General features: G+C 43.8%; 1 protein-coding gene across 1 annotated transcript in view; it reads left to right on the forward strand.

The window, feature by feature from the left end:
* The first annotated feature begins 2,609 nt into the window (after positions 1-2,609).
* Positions 2,610-20,623, forward strand: part of kntc1 (kinetochore associated 1) — a 30,777-nt gene continuing 12,763 nt past the window's right edge. Inside the window, exons 1-37 of the mRNA XM_063017809.1 lie at positions 2,610-2,887; positions 3,502-3,622; positions 3,987-4,102; positions 4,338-4,416; positions 4,906-4,983; positions 5,104-5,138; positions 5,475-5,585; positions 6,307-6,400; positions 6,935-6,987; positions 7,203-7,315; positions 7,706-7,757; positions 8,093-8,197; positions 8,477-8,520; positions 8,737-8,802; positions 8,926-9,001; positions 9,082-9,195; positions 9,876-10,042; positions 10,612-10,723; positions 11,270-11,413; positions 11,497-11,553; positions 11,638-11,709; positions 11,803-11,922; positions 13,976-14,119; positions 14,214-14,309; positions 14,467-14,570; positions 14,801-14,903; positions 15,108-15,242; positions 15,336-15,452; positions 16,256-16,328; positions 16,427-16,494; positions 17,007-17,341; positions 17,629-17,801; positions 18,894-18,991; positions 19,069-19,210; positions 19,312-19,368; positions 19,851-20,014; positions 20,110-20,214. Of these exons, the coding sequence (XP_062873879.1) occupies positions 2,762-2,887; positions 3,502-3,622; positions 3,987-4,102; positions 4,338-4,416; positions 4,906-4,983; positions 5,104-5,138; positions 5,475-5,585; positions 6,307-6,400; positions 6,935-6,987; positions 7,203-7,315; positions 7,706-7,757; positions 8,093-8,197; positions 8,477-8,520; positions 8,737-8,802; positions 8,926-9,001; positions 9,082-9,195; positions 9,876-10,042; positions 10,612-10,723; positions 11,270-11,413; positions 11,497-11,553; positions 11,638-11,709; positions 11,803-11,922; positions 13,976-14,119; positions 14,214-14,309; positions 14,467-14,570; positions 14,801-14,903; positions 15,108-15,242; positions 15,336-15,452; positions 16,256-16,328; positions 16,427-16,494; positions 17,007-17,341; positions 17,629-17,801; positions 18,894-18,991; positions 19,069-19,210; positions 19,312-19,368; positions 19,851-20,014; positions 20,110-20,214 (3,969 nt within the window). The 5' untranslated portion in view covers positions 2,610-2,761. The remainder of the gene's footprint in view (positions 2,888-3,501; positions 3,623-3,986; positions 4,103-4,337; positions 4,417-4,905; positions 4,984-5,103; positions 5,139-5,474; positions 5,586-6,306; positions 6,401-6,934; positions 6,988-7,202; positions 7,316-7,705; positions 7,758-8,092; positions 8,198-8,476; positions 8,521-8,736; positions 8,803-8,925; positions 9,002-9,081; positions 9,196-9,875; positions 10,043-10,611; positions 10,724-11,269; positions 11,414-11,496; positions 11,554-11,637; positions 11,710-11,802; positions 11,923-13,975; positions 14,120-14,213; positions 14,310-14,466; positions 14,571-14,800; positions 14,904-15,107; positions 15,243-15,335; positions 15,453-16,255; positions 16,329-16,426; positions 16,495-17,006; positions 17,342-17,628; positions 17,802-18,893; positions 18,992-19,068; positions 19,211-19,311; positions 19,369-19,850; positions 20,015-20,109; positions 20,215-20,623) is intronic.

Consider the following 20,623-nt stretch of genomic DNA (forward strand, 5'->3'; position numbering starts at 1 on the left):
AAGGTGCATTAATCGAGCTGTATCAATTTGCACCTGCTCCAAAACAAGTTGTATTTTATCAAGTGTAACCCTCATTACATACTACAGCTCTTATACTGACACGTTTACTCTTTATTACAATAAAAAACAAAATTTTATTCATAACTTCAATAGCATTTAAAGTATTCAGCATATTAATAACTTCAATAGCTTTTAAAATATTCATCAAATTGCTCCAAAACAAGTTATATTTTATCAAGTGTAACCCACATTACATACTACAACTCTTATACTGACACTTTTACCCTTTATTACATAATAAAAAACTGATTTTTATTCATAACTTCAATAGCATTTAAAGTATTCAGCAGATTATTAACTTCAATAGCTTTTAAAATATTTATCAAATTGCTTCAAAACAAGTTATATTTTATCAAGTGTAACCCACATTACATACTACAACTCTTATACTGACACTTTTACCCTTTATTACATAATAAAAAACTGATTTTTATTCATAACTTCAATAGCATTTAAAGTATTCAGCAGATTATTAACTTCAATAGCTTTTAAAATATTTATCAAATTGCTTCAAAACAAGTTATATTTTATCAAGTGTAACCCACATTACATACTACAACTCTTATACTGACACTTTTACCCTTTATTACATAATAAAAAACTGATTTTTATTCATAACTTCAATAGCATTTAAAGTATTCAGCAGATTATTAACTTCAATAGCTTTTAAAATATTTATCAAATTGCTTCAAAACAAGTTATATTTTATCAAGTGTAACCCACATTACATACTACAACTCTTATACTGACACTTTTACCCTTTATTACATAATAAAAAACTGATTTTTATTCATAACTTCAATAGCATTTAAAGTATTCAGCAGATTATTAACTTCAATAGCTTTTAAAATATTTATCAAATTGCTTCAAAACAAGTTATATTTTATCAAGTGTAACCCACATTACATACTACAACTCTTATACTGACACTTTTACCCTTTATTACATAATAAAAAACTGATTTTTATTCATAACTTCAATAGCATTTAAAGTATTCAGCAGATTATTAACTTCAATAGCTTTTAAAATATTTATCAAATTGCTTCAAAACAAGTTATATTTTATCAAGTGTAACCCACATTACACACTACAACTCTTATACTGACACTTTTACCCTTTATTACATAATAAAAAACTGATTTTTATTCATAACTTCAATAGCATTTAAAGTATTCAGCAGATTATTAACTTCAATAGCTTTTAAAATATTTATCAAATTGCTTCAAAACAAGTTATATTTTATCAAGTGTAACCCACATTACATACTACAACTCTTATACTGACACTTTTACCCTTTATTACATAATAAAAAACTGATTTTTATTCATAACTTCAATAGCATTTAAAGTATTCAGCAGATTATTAACTTCAATAGCTTTTAAAATATTTATCAAATTGCTTCAAAACAAGTTATATTTTATCAAGTGTAACCCACATTACACACTACAACTCTTATACTGACACTTTTACCCTTTATTACATAATAAAAAACTGATTTTTATTCATAACTTCAATAGCATTTAAAGTATTCAGCAGATTATTAACTTCAATAGCTTTTAAAATATTTATCAAATTGCTTCAAAACAAGTTATATTTTATCAAGTGTAACCCACATTACATACTACAACTCTTATACTGACACTTTTACCCTTTATTACATAATAAAAAACTGATTTTTATTCATAACTTCAATAGCATTTAAAGTATTCAGCAGATTATTAACTTCAATAGCTTTTAAAATATTTATCAAATTGCTTCAAAACAAGTTATATTTTATCAAGTGTAACCCACATTACACACTACAACTCTTATACTGACACTTTTACCCTTTATTACATAATAAAAAACTGATTTTTATTCATAACTTCAATAGCATTTAAAGTATTCAGCAGATTATTAACTTCAATAGCTTTAAAAATATTTATCAAATTGCTTCAAAACAAGTTATATTTTATCAAGTGTAGCCCACATTACATACTACAACTCTTATACTGACACTTTTACCCTTTATTACATAATAAAAACAGATTTTTATTTATAACTTCAATAGCATTTAAAGTATTCAGCATATTAATAACTTCAATAGCTTATACTACAACTCTTATACTGACACTTTTACCCTCTATGAACGTTTTCATAACTTTAGAAAAAAAACGTTCTGAGAGCATCAAGAAAACTGGACAAAATAACTTTGAGGGAATATTCCAATGCAACGTTCCCACAACCAAAATGGAACGTTTGGGGAACGTTCTGTTAGCTGGGTGGATTCCCGGTGTTATGAAATAATCTGACGCTGTCAAACTGGGCGGCGTCACTTTTTCTCGTGACACCGGAACTACGTGTACACGGCGCCAAATGCGAGATTCTTATAGACCGAGCGGGGAGAGTTAAAATGTCACCGAGTTTGTATTTACAGCGCATATTAAAATACATTAAAGTAACAATGTTTTAGTGTTTAAGAGAGTGTTTGTAATTGTACCGCTTTATTCCCTCGGTGTTTATGGTTAATATTAAAACATCGCGCGGTCTTTTTTAAACTTGACTGAACTCTATCAGATGTGACAGTTAGCTTAGCTGGTTAGCGGCGCTCGCGCGGAATCCGTTAGAGCACAGAGCGGCTCGCGGAGCGGTCCGATACACCGCGGTTTATCTCTGCATAATAATAAACCGAGAGTCCTGTACATCTCCTCCTGTCTCTACAATGTGGAACAACGTGGATCTGTTGATCAATGAGGATACAAACACGGTGCGGCTGTGCAGTGAGTCCGATCAGGGGAGCGCCCTGTATCAGGTGGACACACTGGTCAAGATCTCCTCATCAGAGAAGGTAAAGAAACCAGTCAAATGTTAAGCCAAATGCACTTAACACAGCGTGCACACGGAGTCAAAAGTATGTGGACGCTTCGAGTTGAGGTCTGTTATGACATTGTTTGATCGATCACCTTGGGGTTGGATGAATTAGAACGCTGATTGCGAGTCCAAAAACATCTGAAGTCTGTTGGTGTACTATTCTCCTCCCAGCATTGATACTGATGTGTTTAAATTCCCAACAACACTGCTGCACCTGCTGCACAGCCATGTCATTACCATGTTATTGTCAGTGCAGATGCTTTAGACGTCCCTTTCGACTGTTAAATGAGGTGTGTGCCAAAGTGTACAAAGCAACAGATGAGCAGTAATTACAGTCAGTGATTGTATCCCCTGTGGCAGTTGTTGCTTAAGAAATAAAGGATATAGTGCGTCACTTATATAACATGAAAGTCCTTGGACATGCATGAACCGTGTAAGGAGGGTCACGCTATGAACTCCGCACGTACCCCATCAATGAACCCCATTTGACCGCCCTTCCTCAGGCACAGCCAGCCATCCTCAGGTTCTGCCTGCTTGACTGCGCCACCCATGTGCCCTGTGCCGTTCAGATCTTTCGTCTCGTTCATTCAGGTGCCCTCGAAATCCCGGCTCTACGCGTGGAACAGTCCGAGCTGCTGCATCGTCGTGGCCGATACCACCGTGGTCCTCTTCGACTCCGGTCACCAGACCGTCCTGCTTCACCTCTATTTCGGTGAGTCGCTCCTGCAGCCTGCCTGGAAATTCTAACTCTCGGCCAAGCGGTTCGGGGATTAGGGGGTGGGCATGGCGGCGCCAGTAATACAAGATAATACAAGATAAATGCTTCACACCTTATTGCAACAGTTTGGGGAAGGCCTCTTAACTCATTTGGGAAGGATTGACGCAAAATGTAAATGTGTATTGTGCTCTGATTAGTTCATTTTTCAAAGGCAAAGAACAAGACGACATCAAGTAACGAGAGAGTACAGGTGCTGGACTGGCCTGCCTGCAGTCCGGACCTGTTTCTTATTCAGAATACGTTTGGAATCGGGGTTTTGTCATCAATGCATGTTGCTGACCGTGTGTGTTGTTTACAGATAGCGTAGTGGATGCTGTGAGCGTCTGCCCTCGCGGACAGTTTTTGTTTGTGGGCGAGAGGAACGGAAGTCTTCACATTATCTTCGTGCCGCTGAAGAAGACCATCCTGAGCAAAGTGAGTGACCCACATCAGGGCCACATCAGCATCATGGTTGTCCTCAAAGGCCGTTTGTTTCCTGGCCGGCACGCTGATGTACAGTAGAATCACTGCTGTCTAGTTGTGGGATTCGGGATGCAGTCATTACGTGGGTCAAAAAACATGCATTATGGGAGATGTAGTTACACTTATATACGCGTTAAAGCAGCGTAGACTTTTACTTTAAGGCTTTGATTTGTGTTTTTCCCATCAGGACTTGCAGCAACACCATTCGAACGGCCACGAAGCGACCTACAAGTGCCTCATCCTACACGAAGCACCGAGACGTCCAGGTACTCCTGGAATGCAGAGCATATTGTGGGGTGACGTATGTGGACTCCTGAGCATGTGCTTGTTGGACATCCCGACCCATCCTGAAATCGTCTGTAATATACAGTACTGTTAATATAGGGTGTGTGTGTGTGTGTGCCCTTGTGGCTATAACAGCCTCCAAAGATTTTGGACTGTGCCTGTGGGGAATTCGTGCTCATTCAGTTAAACGAGCAATACAACTGACACACACGCACACAAATAACTGGTCAAACCATCATTTTCTGGACCCGACTTAGTAAACCGGGACACGGTCATGCTATGGATCACTGTGTAAACAGCACCCTGACCTCCTGACCTTTTTAGACTAAATGGGAAAGTCAGTGGTGGTCAAGTCCATATTAATGCCCATTGGGTTTGTAATGGAAAGCTCAGGTGTCCACTTACATATGGCTTCTTGTTTATCATCATCCAGTTGACCTAAACTAACTTGAATATGTTCTGATCGGCAGGATTATTCCATCTCTTTGTCATCGTCCGTGATGGGTTCTTGCATATATCCAATCTGGCGCTGGAGAAGTCGCAGAAAGGTTTGATAGACGTCCAGAAGCTCCTCAAGCTTAATTAAACAAATAATGATAATAAGGAAATGACCATCAGTCACGAGTTGACCTTTAATTGCTTTCTCTCTTTTCTTTTTGTCTGAAAAGCAATCGAAAGCATGGACCTAACTACCCTTAATGAGGTGGGTGACCCCGACATTGTCTGTAATTCTGTTACAAATGGAATTCTATATTCATATATGCGTGCCTAGTTCTTTAACCCAAACCCCCCTGCATTGCACTATCAAGCTCCAATTTATGCCTTTCAAACTCTGGGTTGCGACCCCTTAGGTGGGTCACTAGCCGGAACAAATGGGTCGCAGAGAAAAATATGAACACGCTGCGGCATGTGTCTTCCTCCACCACACAGTAGGAGTCTCGATAGCTCCCAGTCCGAAAGCCGACTGTCTTTAAAGCGTCCAATCAGGCGGCCGATGGCTTGCCGCAAGGGTTTAAGTTGTATTAAACTTTTCTTTCAGATCCAAGCACAGATACACATGGACTTCTGCTCCACTAAGGAGATCAGCAAAGACGGCTGTAGCTCAGCAGCGCTGGCTTTCTTCGGCGATGAACTCCACCTCATGATCGGGGTAAAATGATTCCTGTTTTTAACTTGATTTGGCTTAATAAACTACCAACTGATTAAGTGTGGGACTTTCCGTGATAACTCTACTGTTAAGAGACAAATACTTTTGATTCAGAAAGTATTCAAACCCTCTTGCTGGAAATCTGTTCAAAAATGTTAAAAATCAAGATCTATCATTCACATAAGTGTTCAGTACTTTGTAGAAGCTTCTTTACAGCTGCTAGAATTCTTGGAACCATCTATATCAGCTTTACACACTTGGATTTAAGCGGTTTATTCCATTTCACGTGGAGGATCCTCTCAGGCTGCATCAGATTGGGTGTCGATTGCCTGTAAACTGCCGTCATCAGGCGTCTCCGCAGATGTTTAATAGGTTTTTAGTCTGGAATTGAAAATGGCTTGGTCACTCCGAAGCCACTCGAGTGTTGTTTTGGCTGTATGCGCCGGTTCATTGTCTTGTTAAGAGCAGAACCGTTGCATGCATTTAGAATGACCACTGGGTTCTTTCTTATGTCCGTATATGGAAACTGGACCCACCGCAACTCTGACCATGATAAAGCACTAGTAAAATATTGAAATGAAATGTTTTTACGTTGTCATTGTGGGTGAAAATGAGTCCACCACACGATAAAGTGTGTAAATAGTCCGGGAGTGTGAATACTTTACATTTACTGTATGAATTCACTGGCAGAAATCATGTTTCCTTTTTACTGCACTTTTGTCAGGCTGATGGGGAGAACATCATTTCTCACTGGTGCATGGAGCACGACCAGAGGTCACTCTCGCTCGGCAACGTTCTGGACTCGACTCTAATGCCAGGTAAAGCTTCGAGCTTTATAGACTCCTACAGCTGTACAGATTACTGTGTCATGATCAAAACGATTCTTTAAAGCCTCTGGGACTTCACCGAACTCAAGCGAGAGCCGAGAAAACTTGGAACGGTGAGGAAAGAGCCGACCTACCAAAATTTCCCCAGAGGCACAAAACTACTGATCCATGTAGGCACGAACGAACCAATATAAGCAGATCGCGCTTTCGTGACTGCATTATTACCAAGAAGGCGGTTTGGTGGTAGCTTGTCCACGGTTTCTTGGATCTGGGGTTTGAATCCCAGGTGGTGCTATCGGCCGGTCGGTTGCCCACAGAAAGACACGATTGGCTGTGATCGGCTTTTTGGAGCAGCCTAGTCGTGACTTGAGCCCAACTGTGATTTGTTTTCTCATGTTTTAATGTCTAACTAAACATGGGGGTGAGCTGGGGGGTGAATACTTTTTCACATGTCTGTATTAAATACGCCTGACTTCTAAGTCGAGGTGTTAAATTGTGTTTTTTTTCCTCCTGTTTTTGGTGCAGGTGTGAGAAGGATTCAGGTGGTGGATAATTTGATGTACGTGCTGGATGAGGAGGTGAGACTAGAACCCACCGGTTTGTTCTTTTTGTGTGTGTGTGTGTGTGTATCACAATTCCACTAGATTTTGGAATGCGGATCTAATCTGACATACAGTAATGACACACTGCTGTGGGATTACCCACAATTCCTAGCACAGAATCGTCTGGTTTGCGACACGTCGCCGTGGTTGAATTCGATCATCTGATAGAAACTTTCTGTCCCGCTTTTCAGGGCGTGCTGAGTTTGTTGGAGATGCGATCGCTCGTCATGCTGTGCTGCTGGCCTGATCTCTTCATCCTCGACTTCCTCCTCATCACAGAAGGAGATTCGACCTCCATCGGGACGTAAGAAAAAATGTTTGCCCCCCCCCCCCCCCCCCCCGTTCGATTTCCTCCGTCGCTCCGTCACACTAAATGGCTTCAGATTCTGATACAAAATGCCATTTTTCCTCCGTGCTGGTCTAGAACGGGGTTTTCCAAACCCTGGGTCGCGACCCTTAGCCAAAAATAATGGGTCGCAAAGAAAAATAATAATAATTAAATAAACTTGGATGCGAACGCCAGCTTGTAAACCACAGTGGGACCAGATTACAGAGCAAAGATGCATTGTTGAAAGCTGTAGCTCTTAATGGCAACATACGTAGGTGTACCTAATAAAGTGGCCGGTGCGGATATATTATGAAACCAGCTTTTTGTGGATTGTATAATGTGTAAGTTTTTCATTTTTTTGTCCAGGCAAGAGGGAACGAGCATCAAGATCATGACGTTGACCACCGTTGAGAACAAGGTGTGTGCTGTTTAATAACTAAGGTCATGGAGATCTAGACCTTTGCACCCAGAACTACCCTGGGTAGCTATTTTTTGTTGTTGGTTGGCTTTTTTTTGTATTTCCCACCATGCAACACGTTTGCAAGTCCTCTAGAGATCATCAGCACCTCTGTCGCTTGTGCTTGTGACTTGAGAGCCAAATTTCCGGCCCATATCAGAAGCAGCCAACAGCTCCTTGTCTGAGCAAAGGCGTCCGAATACTTTCTGAATCTGTACTTGTGAACAGCCGAACTGTCTGTATAGGTACCATTTATTTTCTACATTTCCTGTCCTTGTTGTTTTGTCCGGGCGCAGCCTCATGCCAGGAAGCTCTTGGTTCAGTCTCTTCCGGCGATGGACGTCCTGTACTCGCTCGAGGTCTCGGCCGTGTCGACGCTGGTACAGAAAACCACCAGTATGGTCAGTATTTAAAAAACTTATCTTGTTTTGTGCGTTTGCTTTGGATGCAACATTTGGCCAAAAGTACGTGGACACCTGGTCATGACCATTCCAGATTCGTAGGCGTTAATATGAAGTCTCAGCCCACTGGTGTTGGACCACTGGTGTTGGACCAAGTGATTTGATCTAATAAAAAATGTACCCCTGTATAAAATTAGACAGTGTGGCCACAGATTTGGATTTTTTCTGTGCTGGTGTGTCTTTGGACGTTTATTTTTCTTTGTGTTTGGTTAAAACTAGGACGTCGTCTATTTGCTGGAGGCCGTTTCGGATCGTTCGGAGAGGTGAGTTGAACGACGTTTTCACACTCAGTCCTTATCTGGTCAGTTCTGTTGATTGACGGTCTTATTACTGGTTATTACACCTGTAATGCAGAGTTATACGTACAGTAAAAAGTCTCAGCGCTGTTAGATAATACAGAAATAATCTTCAAATTCCTCAATAATATAAGACTGAAAAAATGTATATAACACAAACCCTTTTTTCTTGAATCTATCAAGCAATGCTGAGGGTTCGACGTTGGGTTTGGTCCTGAGATGCTTCACGGAGGCTCTGCCCGAGAACAGGTGTGATTATATGATGGAATGTACATGTTATTTCTGCTCTTTTGATTATTTACACACATCGATGTTTCTAAGTCACTTATTTGGGAAAGAACTCTGTTTAAAAGTCTATTTTCGACTCCACAGGTTGAACCGGCTTCTCTATAAACACAAGTTTGAAGAAGCCGAAAAGTTCGCCATAGCCTTCGAGCTTGATGTTGAGGTAACTAACTCGCCTTCAGGCTGCGTTCACATGGTCATTCTTGATTTCTGTTTACGTCACGTGACTTTCTTTCCTCGTAGCTGGTGTACAAGGTGAAGCTGGACTTTGTGCTGGAGAAGCTGGCGTCGGTGTCGCTTCATGAACACGGTGCTGAGCTTGTCGAGGAGGCCAAAACGAACCTGATGAAGATCGTGGTGAGAACCTGACTCTTTCTTCCATCCGTTCGACCTACGTAAATAGTTAAGCAGTTTATTCAAGAGGCATATGACGGCTCATGAACTTTAAAATGAGGGGAAATTACTTTGGTCTGATGGAAAAGACGCACCTGGCTGATATCGTTATTGCTGTGAAACGTGGTGGTGGTAGCATCATGCTATGAGTTTTTTAGCAGTATCGATGAATGAAAGAATGCACCTGAATACAAGGATGTTCTTGTATTTGCGCACACAAACACAAACTGGGTCAGCACATCATCTATAAACACAACAATGACCCGAAGCATACAGCCAAAACAACACCGTGACTTCTCTAAACTGCTTATTCGGTCAAAATATCGGTGAAATTTATGGTACTTTACTAGGCAGCGTTTTAAGGCATCTAAGAATTTAGACATGCCTTGTTTTCGGGAGAGTGTAAAGTGTGTCTACATGGAGAGATTGCTAAGTTCTCAGACTCTTACGTTCCTGTCTGAATTCGTTAGAGGTGATCTGCCATAAAGGGTGGGATAAACCGCCCAAATCCAGCTGTTTTATCACCTAAATTAGTTCAAAAACTATTATATTTATTCATCATTGTTATTATTAGTTAATGTGTTCATTTATTTGAAAGAATTTTAAACGTGGAATGACGCACTTGGGCTTTTCTCGTCTACCAGGACGAGCAGTACGTGGTGCAGTACTGCCTCAACGCCTTCTGGCCCACGCTCGGTACGGCCGAGGAGATGCTGAACTACGCGGCCGGCCGCTTCCCGTCCTCCCAGATCCAGTCGGCTCTGGCCAGACTCGCCACCTTCTGCAGCCTCTACGGCTCGGACAACTTCAGGTACGCTACACCGGTCATCCGCGATTCGCAAGCAGGGAGTAACATGCCAAGGGTCGGAAATGTATTCATGGGCAGATTTCAAGCTGGTGTTTGCAGTCAAGCAAGCTTTATATCACCTTGGGCTTTTGCTTAAGCGGCCGCATCGGACAACCTGTGGCGGGTGAAGCTTGCTCGACTGTGGACAATGATATCTACGTTACAGCGGTTGCTTTTGGTGGTTCTTGGATGACCATTTGAGAATCTAGGTAAATTAGCTTGGGTTTTCTTGCCAGCTTGGGAAGGAGAGCCCACTGTTCCATGTGCACTTGAATGAGTGCAGGCAAACAAACCCTATTTATACAGGCATAGAATCATAAAAAAAGACAACAAATGCTTTTAACTTGATGATTTAAATACACCGCATGGCCAAAAGTATGTGGACATGCGTCCGTGAGCTTTTCAGATATCGCATTCTGAACACCCGTCCCACTGACCATGGGTATCTTGCCGTAATTGATGTAAACATGAACCTCTCGTTATGAATTGCCTTACAGTCGTCTCGTTAATCATTTCTCTTGTGTTGTGTTCAGCGGCGTGTCCTGGATCGAGTTCCTGAACTGCGGGGATTACCCGAACAAAGTCCTCACCCTTCTGAGGGAGGGAAACCTCAACAGGGCGCAGTACCTGTGGCTACGACACGAGGCGAGTCAGATCCGCACACAGTTTTACTGTGCGCTGTAGACCAAACATAGCTGGACACCTCTACAGGAGCTCCATGCCACTGATATGAAGCCCCTTCATTCTTTCTGGGAAAGCTTAATGCCCCTCTGCCATTAATTTAGCACCCCTGTGACTTGTGAGCCTATCGGGCTCTTTATTTTACCTGCTATATAGAGACACACACGGCCATAACACGGTTGGAGGAACACGCTAGACTGAAGTATTCTTCCACAGCTCGTTGCTGCATACCCATCCATCTGTCCCTCCCACAGACACAGCCTAGTGGTACGCTAGGGTAATCGACTGCTTCAACATTAACATTAACATTGTGGTAGGTCAGTGGGTAACATACCAGACCAGAACCAGGCCCCATCATTTCTAAGTCGCCTTGGATAAATACTGCAAATGTTAATGCATTATATTAATGCATGAACAAGCCCATGGTGCCTTAGAATAACTTTAACGGGTTAGAATGTGTGTGGTTCGTGTGGTCACATGATCATGGCTTCTCTCTTTTTCATCTTTCAGGCCGAGTTTGCCACGGAGTTCACAGAGAAATCCCTGCACGCTCTGTTAAACTCCGTCCCATCAGACACCCCGTCTCAGGAGCTCAGTACCTGGTTAAAGGGCGTGGTGGTGCCCTTCATGTGGAGAGTGCTGCCGAAAGGACAGGTGGGATGATCAGCCATCGTGTTATGCGTTTATTTATACGTATTTAGCAGCGCAGTAAGACCACGTGTCTTGTGTTCTAACAGAGGATTTTGGCCAGATGGTTGGAGCAGCGCGCCAGAGATCTGGAGTTGACAGAAAAGGTAGAAAACGTCTCGATTCCCCGATGTTACGCTTCAGCTTTCGGCGCTGAACGTCGACCTGACGTGCCGTTTCTCTTCTTTCAGAGCGGCTGGCCTCAGAACGGACTCCTGCTCGCTGAGCTCGGCCTGCCGTCCTTCTGGATGTCCACCAATCTGGTAATGTTCGAGACACTGGATCTGCTACCAAGTGACTAACCGAGGTTGTTTACTTTATAACGGTAGCTATCTATGTGAACGTGCCTTTTGTAGGTGGAGGACTGTAACGCGGAGGAAGTGGAGCACCTTAAATCACTGGTGACGAATTTACGACAGCTCTGCGACCTCTACGCCAAATACAACTGCCGCCTCTCGCTGTCGGACTTCGAAATGGTATGTGCACAGCTTCACTGAGTTATTTCTAACCTTGATGCTATACAGTAGCCCTATTTGGTCCTATCTAACCTTGATGCTATACAGTAGCCCTATTTGGTCATGTCTAACCCTGATGCTATACAGTAGCCCTATTTGGTCATGTCTAACCCTGATGCTATACAGTAGCCCTATTTGGTCCTATCTAACCATCATGCTATACAGTAGCCCTATTTGGTCATGTCTAACCTTGATGCTATACAGTAGCCATATTTGGTCCTATCTAACCATCATGCTATACAGTAGCCCTATTTGGTCATGTCTAACCTTGATGCTATACAGTAGCCCTATTTGGTCATGTCTAACCTTGATGCTATACAGAAGCCCTATTTGGTCCTATCTAACCTTGATGCTATACAGTAGCCCTATTTGGTCGTGTCTAACCTTGATGCTATACAGTAGCCCTATTTGGTCGTGTCTAACCTTGATGCTATACAGTAGCCCTATTTGGTCCTATCTAACCTTGATGCTATACAGTAGCCCTATTTGGTCGTGTCTAACCTTGATGCTATACAGTAGCCCTATTTGGTCGTGTCTAACCTTGATGCTATACAGTAGCCCTATTTGGTCGTGTCTAACCTTGATGCTATACAGTAGCCCTATTTGGTCCTATCTAACCATGATGCTATACAGTAGCCCTATTTGGTCATGTCTAACCCTGATGCTATACAGTAGCCCTATTTGGTCGTGTCTAACCTTGATGCTATACAGTAGCCCTATTTGGTCCTATCTAACCTTGATGCTATACAGTAGCCCTATTTGGTCGTGTCTAACCTTGATGCTATACAGTAGCCCTATTTGGTCGTGTCTAACCTTGATGCTATACAGTAGCCCTATTTGGTCCTATCTAACCATGATGCTATACAGTAGCCCTATTTGGTCATGTCTAACCCTGATGCTATACAGTAGCCCTATTTGGTCGTGTCTAACCTTGATGCTATACAGTAGCCCTATTTGGTCCTATCTAACCATGATGCTATACAGTAGCCCTATTTGGTCGTGTCTAACCTTGATGCTATACAGAAGCCCTATTTGGTCATGTCTAACCCTGATGCTATACAGTAGCCCTATTTGGTCGTGTCTAACCCTGATGCTATACAGTAGCCCTATTTGGTCGTGTCTAACCCTGATGCTATACAGTAGCCCTATTTGGTCATGTCTAACCCTGATGCTATACAGTAGCCCTATTTGGTCCTATCTAACCTTGATGCTATACAGTAGCCCTATTTGGTCGTGTCTAACCCTGATGCTATACAGTAGCCCTATTTGGTCATGTCTAACCCTGATGCTATACAGTAGCCCTATTTGGTCATGTCTAACCCTGATGCTATACAGTAGCCCTATTTGGTCGTGTCTAACCCTGATGCTATACAGTAGCCCTATTTGGTCATGTCTAACCCTGATGCTATACAGTAGCCCTATTTGGTCGTGTCTAACCCTGATGCTATACAGTAGCCCTATTTGGTCGTGTCTAACCCTGATGCTATACAGTAGCCCTATTTGGTCCTATCTAACCTTGATGCTATACAGTAGCCCTATTTGGTCCTATCTAACCTTGATGCTATACAGTAGCCCTATTTGGTCGTGTCTAACCCTGATGCTATACAGTAGCCCTATTTGGTCATGTCTAACCCTGATGCTATACAGTAGCCCTATTTGGTCATGTCTAACCCTGATGCTATACAGTAGCCCTATTTGGTCGTGTCTAACCCTGATGCTATACAGTAGCCCTATTTGGTCATGTCTAACCCTGATGCTATACAGTAGCCCTATTTGGTCGTGTCTAACCCTGATGCTATACAGTAGCCCTATTTGGTCCTATCTAACCTTGATGCTATACAGTAGCCCTATTTGGTCGTGTCTAACCTTGATGCTATACAGTAGCCCTATTTGGTCGTGTCTAACAATGAATGCTATACAGTAGCCCTATTTGGTCGTGTCTAACACTGATGCTATACAGTAGCCCTATTTGGTCATTTTTAACCTATATAGAAATGATTTTATGTTGTTGTAGGGCAGTACCCGCAGCATGGCCTTTCTGATGCTGGACAAGGTCCTCGCACCAGAACTGATCGCCAGTGTGATCGAGAGCAGTGTGAGACCCTACGCCCTGGAGCACAGACTGGACCTCGAGCACATCCTGCTGGACTACATTAAGGTCATTTTGTTCTCTTCATTTCTCCAACCTTCTTCTGGTCTGATTTGTTGTGTTATCTGATACGAGGGCTTTCTTAACTTTTAATTTATTTCAGGATTTGCTGGATTGCTGCAGCTCTCAGATCACTTCCTTATTTACAGAATGGGAAGCCAAAGCCGTGGCTGTGCTCAACTGCATGACCGACACTAACGTAAGTTCTCAGGTCTGTTCGAAAACCTAGTGAGCTGCCTACCAGGGCCAATGTTTTCCCCTGGCCCAACTTTTTTGAAACCTATTGCAGCCATCAAATGTCCCAACTGTTTTTGTAATGTAATTTATTTCTTATGCTGCGATTCTTTATCTGTTAGCTGGTGATGGATGCCGTGCTGGAGATCATGTACAAGGCTGTGGTTCCCTGGAACGAGACCATAGAGAAGCTCGTTCAGAAGCATCTGGAGAAGGAGCACCCCAAGTATGGAACATCTTACATTTATTCAAATCAAATTGTGGTATACAAAGTAGCATCAGTTTAATTCTATTCAACACCCATATCACCCTTGTGAATAAGTAAATGTACACACACACACACACACACACGTCTTTTGTGCCTATTTTTTGACAATTAAAAACAGCATAGTTTTTGTACAGCTGTTAGCAGTGGGTGTGAGCTCACGATTGCACTGTTTTCCTCCCCCATTCCAGACAGGAGCTCTTAAAAGAGAGCTATCGTTTAATGGAGATGAAGAAACTTCTGCGATGCTACGGAATTCGCAACCTAACGCTCTCAAACTCCAGAGAGACCATGGTGGGTGTGTTTTCTTACCACATAGTGTATCTTTGTTCGGCTTAGTTTAGCGTATCACCTCTTAGGTTTATAAAACCATTAATCTTTTCACAATGTTATGTACGGTAGATGGTAAAAGACCTAATAGGTGTGTCCATGTAATAAATGATGTATTCCCATCAAACATGTTTGATGCTAACAGTGTGTTTGTGTGCGTCGGAGCAGATGCTGGTGCGGCACATCCTAAAACAGGACCTGGCCACCTCCCTCGATGATTCCCTTAAGCTCGCTGAAGCTTATAAGCTCCACTCGTCTGAAATCCACTACGCCTACTGCATTCAGCTGCTGGAAAAGAAGGAGGTGGGTCAATCCGCACACTCGGTTTGTGTTTTGTGTCGCTGAAATGGTTATAGAATGTGTTCATTTAGTTTCCCGTGTTTTATTCCTCGACAGAGGGAGAGATGCATCACTCAGCTGAAGAAGCTGCCGCATGCGGAGGCGGAGCTTGTGATCGAGCGACTGATCGGCTGGGCCAGGCTTCAGCTGCAAAACAAGGAGCATCTGCCTGAGGTTTGTGTGTCTGTTTTGATACTTCGGACTGTTTTGAGGCTCCTCCAGTTACCCGTCCGAACAGCTGGAGGCGTCGGGTCTGCGTTATCTATTTCTGATCTCACCAATAGACGTCCAGGCCCTTAATTTTTGTTTGGGGATCAATTAATATAATGCAAAAGCACCCCAGCAAACACCAAAGACCAAGTTTTTAAGTACGCAGCCATGAAAAGTTCCAGAAGAGATGCTTGCTTTTAGGACTCCAGGGAACCACAGTGAGAGCCATTATCCCAAATGAAAGAAAAACTTTAACCCTTAGTGAAGCCACACAGTCTCATAAAGAACTGAGCACCCTAGAACAGGTGGAACCCTCTAGTAGGCACAATTGGCTAACTGGCTCATGCCTGCATCAGATCAAATCGGCCTCCAGTCTGCTGGGTGGGAAAGATCAGACTAAGGGGTGGAGCTGGGCCTTGGTTTGCCCAGGGTGCCTGTACAGAAAGTGGAGGAGCGTACAGATATGGGAGAATTAGAGGGATTGGTGGACTGGGCACATGTCTGAGGGCGAATACAACATTGGGGTCCCCACGTTCGGCTAAATTTGGAGAAAAAGCATAAAAATGCATTTTAAAAAAAGTACTAAGAAAAAAAGAACGCATCAGTTTACTGAAGAACCCAGTTGTAGATCTCACTAGCCCTAAGACTAGACTTGTGCATGCAGCAGAGGATTCAAAATCGGGAATTGGGGATGATTTAATTGGGACAAAAAATGGGTGAAATCCAAAAAAGTAATAATTTTACTAACAGCCTGTCTTGTTCCACAGCTAAAGAACCTACAGATGCAGGTCGCCCAGATGATGGTTGAGGCCCTGAAGTACCTGCAGAGCATCCAGAAAGGTGCATCACAGAACGCTGACGTTGTATTCATCAGGTTAAGCACTATTGAGGGCTTGATTTTATAATATATCATAATATTTTATTATTCGATATTTCAGAGGACGCTTTGAAGAGAATGCACTGCGAGAACAACCTGAAGATGTTCACGGCCATCGCTCACTTACAGGTATTTTGATATCACAGTGGATTGAGGGCAAGTCTAGGTGTATTCTAAAACATTGCATCTTGTGTTGTTATGAACGTGAGAGTCAGTTATAATCCATTTTAAATGTATTAATAGCCACAAATAGGTCACTATTGTTTAATGCGATGTCACTTTCTCCTAGCTGCTGTTATGGTAAGGTGTTTTAGTGTCTATATGCCTCTAGTGGACGTATAGGGACCCATGACCATGAACAGAGTCACCATTGTTCCAGCAGCTTCTGGATTCCCTGCAGATCTGTGTGTGTGTGTGTGTGTGTTTTTAATGAAAGTATGAGTTGTAATCATTCAAAAAAGGTGTGACCTACACACACATTTAACACACTCGTATCTTGTAAAAAGAGGGGGGGCTCCCCCACCCCGTGGTACGAGTTCCACTATCAGTCGACTCCGTCTCAGTCAGGTCTGTCTCCGCTCTGTTGGGAAATCGAATTCCACACAGCCTGAACAATCGATTTACTTGCTCGTCCCCTGCAGGAGGACTTCGACATCTTCCTGACCCCGGAGGCGTACGACGACCCGGCGGTGCGGCGCCAGTTCAACCAGCAGCTCATCACGGCGTACGAGAACACCCGGGCCTGGCGCCACTCCAAGAAGAGGCACCCGGACAAGGCTAGCGGCAAAGAGCCGGACCCGAACGCCAAGGCGGCGGTGGCTAACGATCCTGACGGCAAGACCAAGACCCTGTCCACCCAGGCCGGCCTGCACCGGCTGGCCCGGCACCTGGAGAGGACCGAGCAGGAGCTGTGGGCGGACCTGGCGGATCGAGCTCTGGAGGCCGGGAACGTGGAGAAAGCTCTTAAGGTCCTCAGGTGAGCGGGACGGATGCTAGAGCTCGTGTTTAAGTAGCGAGGCTGAACATCTGGGGACGTCAGGGGACTTCAATCCACGGCGGAATTCAAAATATTTACTACTTTGTTGAGATTTGAGACACAGCCTGCCTAACTTGAGCCCTGCTTTCAGACTAAATGTAGCCCCGCCCTAATTAAGTTTTGTTCCCGCCCACCTTCGTCTCTATCATGGTTCTCCAGATGTTTAATCATGTATGAGATAATTAACCGTACTTCCTCTTGTTTGTTTGCTTTTTCCCCCCCCTCAGCGAGCTCTACGAGCATCACCCGAACTCGAGCACAGGCCGGGTTCTCTTCAGCACGGCTCAGCGTCTCTGCCAGATGTTGGAAGACAACGTCCCCATGGTCCTGCCCGAACGGGTCAACCTCCCAGCGCTCATCCACAAACTGGCCTGTCAGGCCATCACCATCTGCCACGCAGGTTCCAGCACCACTCTTATTATCCGTGATGGACCCGGGTTCGAGTCTTGGCACTGCCACAACCTTGCAGACTCTATTCAGGCGTAATCGGTAGACAGCTACTGTCTGTGTTGCTGGGTACACGGACATTTGGGCTTTTCACTATGAACCTGCTGTCCGGTGAAAATAAATGTACGGTAATATTCTCGGTCAGCATGTGTGGCACAGACAAATGCATTTACGGAATGGGCACAAGTTCCCACAAACAGGCTTTTTGCACAGGAGTGGGGCGCAATTCAATATTAATGTTGATGGAATTGAAATAGATGTCCGACCAACTCATGGTCTGACGTCCACATACTTTTTTATGCCAACTTTTTATCCCTCAGCTTTTCTGCGTCATAAGCTGCGTCCGGAATCGCGTACTTACAGAGTACCTACTAGACTGGAGGAAGTATGCACTACTCGGCCGGTGAAGAAGTACATACTTTCAGTACAGAAGTGTGCAGTATGCACACAACACCGCTACGTACTACTGTACGTCCGCCATCTTACCAACGTCAAGTGATGACGTAATATCACCATAGTTACCGACTCCTTACAAACCCCACTCGCCAAAATGTTGGATATTTATCGTCTTTAAAATGTGTATTTTATTTATCTCGCTTACCCTTGTGAACAGAGGACTCTCCGTTTTCCGCCGTCGTTCTCGTTTCTTATTCCGCTTCGAACGCCTACGCAGCTCCAGTTGCATTATGGGATACATTAGCGGACCACAAGCGTGCATCGTTTGCGTACTCGAACATGGCTGCCCAATAAGTAGGTCATCCGGGAACTCCTCGCGTACCTCTTTGTGTGTACTGTGTATTCGGACATACTAACCGCTCTCGCGTACTCGTTTCGCGTGCTATCGAGTGTGGAAGTACGCGATTCCGGACGCAGCTATAGTGTTCCCGTAGAAACTTCAGGCTGTCTGTGTTCAGTAAGCTGAAATGGCGTTACCCATTAAACTTAGTGAACTGTTGATTGAGCAATACCGGGGGTGGGATGTACGTATGTTGGATGACTTTGTTTGCCAGGATCTATGACGCTGATCACGTCTGTCGTTCTTTAGATCTGTTGCTGGACTGTGTGGAGCTCTGTAAGAGCACCAGAGGTGCCGCGGACGTGTACCGCCAGTGTCAGATCGACGACTACGGCTTTGTGGTGAAGGTACGCTTCCTGCACGCTACACGCTTGTGTTCAGGGTTTCTGTGTGAAGTCTTAGGTTTGATTGTATGTACGTACAGGACACCGTACTGAGCGCTGAGGAAGACTCCTATACCGAGACCAGTCTGCAGGACGTGTTTACCGAGGATGGAATCGTGCTCGACCCCGTCTCGGTTCTTCCGGTGCAGTATAAGATCACCACCAGCCTGCTTCCGCTCTCAGGTATGTTTATGAGATACGTACGGAGGAACACGCTACGTCCCTGTATTCCTCCACCACTATAAACCTATAAGGTTCAATAAACCCCTTTTTTTACCCTCTAGGTTCAACATTTTATCCTCTGGGCTGCTCGTGCTTGTCATATTGCGCTCTACAGGAAGGTACGATTAATCAGAAACACTCGAGTATAGTCAAAAGTATGTGGACACCTCTTCCGACTGTTGAATTTGGATGTGTTAGCCACACCCAGTGTATATATATCTTGAGATGCATGAGGCACTGAGGACGAACTGGAATATCTGTTGTGCCTGACCTCACAGATTCTCATTAGATTGGGCACAAATGGGCACAAATTCCCACAGACAGACTTCAAACACTTTGGGATCTGTTTCATTTACATTCTCTCATTTTAGCAGGCGCCTTTATCCAAAACTGTGTATTCGGTCTATACAGTCTGAGCAATTGAGGGCTCGTTAGGACCCCAACAGTCTCGTACCTTAACCACTAGGCTGCTAGTTAAAGCTGCCCTGTTAATAGTAATACCCATGTGTCCACGTGCTTTTGGTCATATCCCGTGTGTACCATCCATCACTAATTATCTGGGTGGGTGCGGGGGGGGTTATTTCCCGTTGCGTTTCTCTAGACACAGACTTCGTGCGGCCGCTGCTGGGCCCCATGGCGACCATGCTGCAGAGCCTGCAGGAGTGCAGTCAGCTGGAGCTGGCCTTCAGACTTCTACAGGAGTCGTACGGCAGCATCCTGCAGCACTTCGTCTCCAACAACATGGACATCAGCTTGAGCATCAAGGTGAGTCTGGAGAGCCAGAAGAACGCTGCATGTCTGGTGTTCTATGACACTTTATTAGGTGCTACTGATCATCTTTGTGCATTTATTACATTTAGATCCATTCGAACAGTCGATTAGTTCGAGACAAGCAGACTCTTGATGCCATAGAGAAGACGGCGCTCTCCTCCACTAACTTGGTGGTGGTCTCCCTGTTGCATAAGGTGAGGATGCTTGATGCCACTGACCATCAAAACAACAGTTTACGCTCTAATGCGTTTGATTTTAGATGATATGTGGAGCTTGTTTGACATCCCATTCCAAAATCGTGCGTGTAAATAAGGGGGTTGGAATTTTGTGGGATTGAGGGCAGTTGTAGCTTAGTATTGAGGATTCTGAGCTATCAGTCGGAAGGTTGTGGGTTTGAATTCCAGCCCCTCTAAGCAGCCATGGTTACCTTCTTATTTATTTATGCATTTTCTCTCTGTTTCTCCCGATTTTAGCGTAGCCAATTAGTCTTCCGCTGCTCGATGAGGGTATATTCACCTAGTCTTCTCGTCTTCTCAACCCCTTCTTTTTCCAGGGTTCGAAGACCCCACCAACTTTATTAGTTCGGTTTTTTTCCCACCCAGC

Source organism: Trichomycterus rosablanca, chromosome 21 (genome assembly GCF_030014385.1).
Source record: "Trichomycterus rosablanca isolate fTriRos1 chromosome 21, fTriRos1.hap1, whole genome shotgun sequence".
NCBI classification, from domain to species: Eukaryota; Metazoa; Chordata; class Actinopteri; order Siluriformes; family Trichomycteridae; genus Trichomycterus; species Trichomycterus rosablanca.